The 5,952-nt window shown below is 38.3% G+C and overlaps 1 protein-coding gene across 1 annotated transcript; it reads left to right on the plus strand.

The window, feature by feature from the left end:
• The first annotated feature begins 748 nt into the window (after positions 1 to 748).
• LOC121924955 (dynein axonemal assembly factor 11-like) lies at positions 749 to 2,209 on the plus strand. The gene has a single exon (XM_042456549.1). The coding sequence runs from the start codon at positions 749 to 751 to the stop codon at positions 1,973 to 1,975; it is 1,227 nt and encodes a 408-aa protein (XP_042312483.1). The 3' UTR covers positions 1,976 to 2,209.
• Positions 2,210 to 5,952: the final 3,743 nt, after the last annotated feature.

Raw genomic sequence — 5,952 nt, forward strand, 5'->3', positions numbered from 1 at the left:
CCTCATTCCATTATCTTTGCATCAAGGTGGATATTACTGGATGGGACAGGCATCAGTAAAACATCTAAAGAAAGACAGGGCCCATTCACACTATGCAATTATAGCATTGTTATTCCACTCTAACTAACATGATTCTGTCTTATGGAATCCTAGGACTGTCCCCTTTAGGAAATGGACAGTTAGAATCCTTTTTTAAAAAAAATTATTTATTTAAACAAAAACAAAAAAAGACATTACAAAGACAAATACATATACAATACAATAGGGAGCTTATGTTGTGTGTGTACTGCATTGTATGACAGTTACAATTCTTAGCTAGAGATCTCCAGTGCTTCACCAAATGACGCACCCCAGGATCTGTACTTATAAGCAGGGATGTTTGTGCATGTCATTTCAGTTCGAAGAGGTTCTTTTTAAAAATGAATGTAAGAGAAACTAAAATTGACAGAATCACATATCCAGCCATAGGGCTTAACTTTTTAATGTTTTTTAAAAGATTGGTTTGAATGTTCATGTATTCAACCATGTGCTGAATTAGAAATGCCACCTCTTTTCTCATCTTTACATCTATATGACAGGCTGGTGGAATATGGAGATTGCCATGCTGAAATAACTATAACTCCAGTGCAGATGCTGCGAGTTTCAGTTCAGTTCATTTTTGAAGAATTTACCAAAATTTACCATCTTCTTTATATTTGAAGTGGAAAGAATTTGAGATCTTTTAAAATGTGAAAGAGAGAAAGTAAAAATGATAGTTTTCCCATTCCTACTTATAGGACTTTTGTTTCTGAAACAAACCAGCTATGTCCTGCCTGTTTATTTAGTTCATTTATGTTGCTCCCTTATTCCAGTACTGGGACTCAAAGTGACTCACAAAATCATTAAAAAAAATCATCATCTTAGAGAGCTCTTCCTCACAGGCAACCCATGTACTGATTTTGAAGGTTATAGACAGTTTGTGGTTTCTACTCTTCATCAGCTCAGGGTTTTGGATGGCAGAGAAATAGAGCGTTCAGAGAGGATTCAGGCTATACAAAACTATGCTAAGGTAGAAAAACAAATCCAAAAACAGGAACAAGCCTATCTTCTTAAAAGAAGAGAAGAAAAAGAAGAGGCTGAAAGACGGATGCAAGAGAAGGAGAAGCAAAAGAAACGTAATTTAGGATTTAATGGACGATGGTACACTGATATCAATGCCACAAACTGTTATTCTGTAGAAGGGACAAAGAGCCACCAGAAAGCTGGAGAAAAAAATGAATACCATGAATTGCTGATGGAAGATGATGATGAAGAAGAGAGAGTCTTTTGGGAGGAACCTGTGCCTCATACTCCAGAGGCTAGGTTAGAAGCTCACAGATACGTAGAAGAAAAAAGGAAAGCAAAAGAAAATAGAGAACAATTGAAGAAAGAGAAGCCACCAAGGACTATGATCACTCTTGAAGGAAGAGTTCTGAATGTAAATGATCCCAAACTTCCTTTTTCCTTAAAAGATGATGAAGAAAACAACCAATTCATCCTTGATCTTGCTGTCTACAGGCATCTAGACACCTCTCTCCTTGATGTTGATGTACAGCCTGGTTATGTCCGTGTAATGGTCAAAGGAAAGCCTTTTCAACTTGTGCTTCCTGGAGAAGTAAAGCCAGATAGCAGCATTGCTAGAAGATCTCAGACAACTGGACATTTAGTTATCAGCCTACCAAAGGCTAAAGAAATAATTGTGGCAAACCCCAAAACAACTACTTGTAAGAAATTGTCTCACATTGATGAACAGAAAAGAAATCTAAGAAGAAATAAATGCGCAGAGAAGTTAGAGGTGGATCCTAACAAGTATTCATTTCCAGATGTAACAAATATTGTACGGGAAACAGATTTGATTGGTCAAGGGCCTTTACGGCTTCAGCGGCAAAACATTTTGAATACCAACAATGCATTCCCAGACTTTGATGATGACCCAGATGTTCCACCTTTAATTTGACAGACTGATATTGGTGAAATGTCCTTTGATTTTAGAATACTGTAGATCTCTTTAAGGATCAACTTGTTGCCTTTATTCTGATTGCCTTATTCTATTATATACATAACAAATGGCCTTATTCTATAATATATATAACAAATGGATGTAGTTTTCTATAAACCTGTGTACGTCAGCTGTCTGGTGGTAATTGAAAACCCTGTTTGGTTTGGATTTCTACTCACATAAACAAGACATCAATCCAGAATTAAAAAAAAAAAATCATCATCATCACCACCACCACCACCATCATCAGTTATAATTCAAACCTTAACTAAAACTGCTTATCATATTAAAATAAGCACTAGATTGTAAAAAGCATTGGTGTCTCTATTTTTCAGAAGTTCATTGCGTCAAATAGATAATTGGGAATTACAGATATTTAAAATAAATAAAGAAGGAAAAGTAGAAAGGAAACAGTAAGAAAATGAAACTGTTTGGGTTTGCTTTGGAAGTCTTTTTAATTTGTCGAATGATTGAAGGTATGGAAGGAAGAAGGAAGGTATGATTATGAGAATGATGGGGGCTGGTTATGGGGGGTGGGGGGATTGAATTGTTATTTGTTATATGCAATGCGAGTTGGTGTATAAATGTTGTATGTGTTCATATTGTTTGTTTAATAAAAGAGAAAAAAAAAGAAGTTCACGATGACGATTTGCATAATGATTTTTATTTGAACAGCAACATCACCCTGCATGTTAAACATATGCACATACAGTACTGGATCCTTTCTGAAATTTTAGTCCAGATGCTCAGCTGGTGTCAGTGGGTATAGTTATCCCTATTAGGGAGCTCTACTGATTGATGCCAGATGAGCATCTGGTCTTAATTATTCACTTGGATGTGTACCTTATAAAAGGGAGACTCTGTCTCTTGCTAGAGGCTATTTCAATAATTGCTACAAAATAGGTAAGGCGATATTTTTTTATTGAGCCAGCTCCTGTTTTCTGTAAGAACATGCAAACTCTTCACGAGCAAAGCTGGTTCAATAAAATAGACATTATCTTGACAAGTCTCATCTTCTTTATTCTCTGGGGTCAGCTGAACAAAAATTGTTTATACCAGGCTGATAATGGGTTCCAATGATAAATACAAGAACTTCTGCTTTCGGCATTTACCATTTTCCTCTTATCTTGTTTGCTTTACGTTCTAATAGGGTCACATTGTACCAGCTACTGTGGAACATTGCATTGACAGCTGCCCTGTGTAGGGTAAGGCCTGCATCTTGTTGGTATTTATAACTACAGTAGAGATATTAAATCAATTGTTGCATGGTGAATTAACACCCAGATAATTCCCACTGATTCATGAATCTGTTCTGTTAGGAGACTCAGTCTGCAGAGAAAAGCACCACCTTGTTCTTTGCTTCTGCTAATACAATGTCCTGGACTAGCCCAGGTTGCCAGAAGTCTAGATGGGTACTCATGAAGGTACCCACACATGCACACACACCCACGTACAGTGTGTAACTGCTTGTGAACAACATTCTGTTTGCTTGATCCTATAAGCTGCTGCCATTGCTATACCCTACTCCCCTCTCCAAGTTGCTGAAATGTGACTTGGGGCATGATAGAAACTGACTACAGTGGTGGATGCTGTTGAAGCTCTAGAGAAGGGACTTTCCCAGTAAGGATAGGCTACTTAGATTACTCCCACTGGAAAGACACCCACCCTCCACAACCTTTTGTCACAGTATACAATATTTGCTGGGGGGTTTCTGAAATTGGTGGTCTCTGGTTGCTTAGTGGAAACAAACTAACTGGGCAATTTTGCACTCTTAATTTGCAGCCCTTGTGATTTTTTTTTAAAAAATCCATCTCACTAGCTAAAACTGAGACAGCTTTAAAAAATTGCTGTCCTGTTTATAAGATTGATGGATTTTGCCATGGAGACAGTAGAAATAAAATGACAGTGTTAGACTGAGCACTGGACTACAAAACCACGGGCTGCAAATTTTCATAGGGCTCATTCTCACTATGATTTAAAGCGAATTGCTGATCGGATTATATCTGCCTCGTTCCAACTTGAAACCATTTCTGAACTGACTGTACTTGGTTTCAATTGTGATGAAGTGAGCCAAATGCAAAAGAACTGCTCTTTCCAAAAGTGGATCAGAATTGATCCTGAAACATGTTCAACAAGTGGGAACGACAGATCTGAATCGCATGGTACTGGAGGGGAGGGACTAATGACAGAGGGGTGTTTACCATCTCTCCTCAGTTTTTTGGGAAATCCACCAGCCCCCCCCTCCCCGCCCCTCAGTCCTGCCTTTGTGTTTTGTGGTGTGACCTATGGGATATATATATATATATATATATATATATATATATAGAGAGAGAGAGAGAGAGAGAGAGAGAGAGAGAGAGTATATGGACTCCATTGTATTTGCAATTACTAGCAATTACTTGCGGGTGGTGAGCCAGCTGAGAGGACTGACTACAGCTCAGTGAGACAAGTAATTACAAAAACAATGGAGCGCATATACTGTCATTTAAAAATAAACTGCATGCATCCTGAGGGAGAGTCCTCTATGGCACCCATGGATGCATGCATCCTGGAGGAGAGTCCTCCATGATACCCATGGATCCATGCATCCTAGGGGAGCATTCTGGCCATGGCACCCATGATTCCATCCCACGTTTTCTTGAATGTCTTGCCAGTTGTGTAACCAATGATGTGTAGATGACTGACAGGCATTTTGAAGTGGCACAAATTAATGAGAATGATAATTGTGCCAAAAAAGAAGCGAATAAAGAAAAGACCCATTTCAGTAGTGGGAATGACCCATTGATTTGAATCGATGCACCAACCTGGAGCAAAAGCAAATCACAAGCCAGTTTAAATGTAAGTGGGAATGAGCCCATAGTTATCTGGCAAGGAATGGGGAGAGCCAAATGAGAGACAATGAAACTAATTGCATAAACTTAATGTCTGTTTTCTTTCTTATGGGAATAACAGCATAGGGGAAAGGCTGAGCAGCATAAGGATTATAAAGGGCATGGAGGGAGAATATGACCTGGTGAAATTTGCATACATGTCCCCACAAGCCCACCTTTGGATCAGGAGAGGGAGCTCCATCATATCCCTCTCAATCTTGCAGGCAAAATGTATGGAGTTGCAAGGGCTGCTGGAAATTGTAGAGTTTGCTCTATAAGTGAAAATTCCCATAACACTAGGGATGAAAAGAATATCTGAAAATGTTTGAAAACCCTGACAAGTTGAATCCTGGACAGGTGAGAATCACCACAGTTCAGAATTATTCTATATGAAAAACATACAGAAGATGGCATTTTCTGAATGAGATACAATATTTTTGCACAGCAAATAAGTTTCATGCACAAATAAAAGTATGTGCCTTCAAGTCACCAGTTCTTTATGGTAACCCTCTTGTATTTTTTAGGGATTTCTTAGGCAAAGTGGTTTGCCATTGTCTTCCTTTGAATATAATCTTCAGAATCCCATGAATGATTTGCTGCTGTTTTTTGCCTGGTTATTTATGGGTTAATGGCACTTTAATTATGTTTCACCTTGATGTCATATGAAAACCATTAGTGCAATTGTATGATAATAATGGGTTATTCACGGGATACTATCACTTTGAACACAATGGAGTTTATCACATGCGAGGACTCCCATCACCCAAACTTCACCAAACTGCGATTGAGGCACCATGGTGGGATCCATTAAAATGAATCGATTTAGCACATGTTAACTAAGTAGTTCCAATTATTTCAATGGATGTACTACTACCACCACCACCACCACCAATAATAATAATAATAATCATCATCATCATCATCATCATCATCATGCCACCACCCATCATTCTTCCATGTGCTTCTGTCCTCGATGCTAATCCACATGTTCCTAGTTCTCTGCTTGTGCTATAAATTCTGTAGAAGATGTATGCAAATGAAGAAAGGGTTCTAGGATATCAAAAC

The sequence above is a fragment of the Sceloporus undulatus genome, chromosome 1, assembly GCF_019175285.1.
Source record: "Sceloporus undulatus isolate JIND9_A2432 ecotype Alabama chromosome 1, SceUnd_v1.1, whole genome shotgun sequence".
NCBI lineage: Eukaryota > Metazoa > Chordata > Lepidosauria > Squamata > Phrynosomatidae > Sceloporus > Sceloporus undulatus.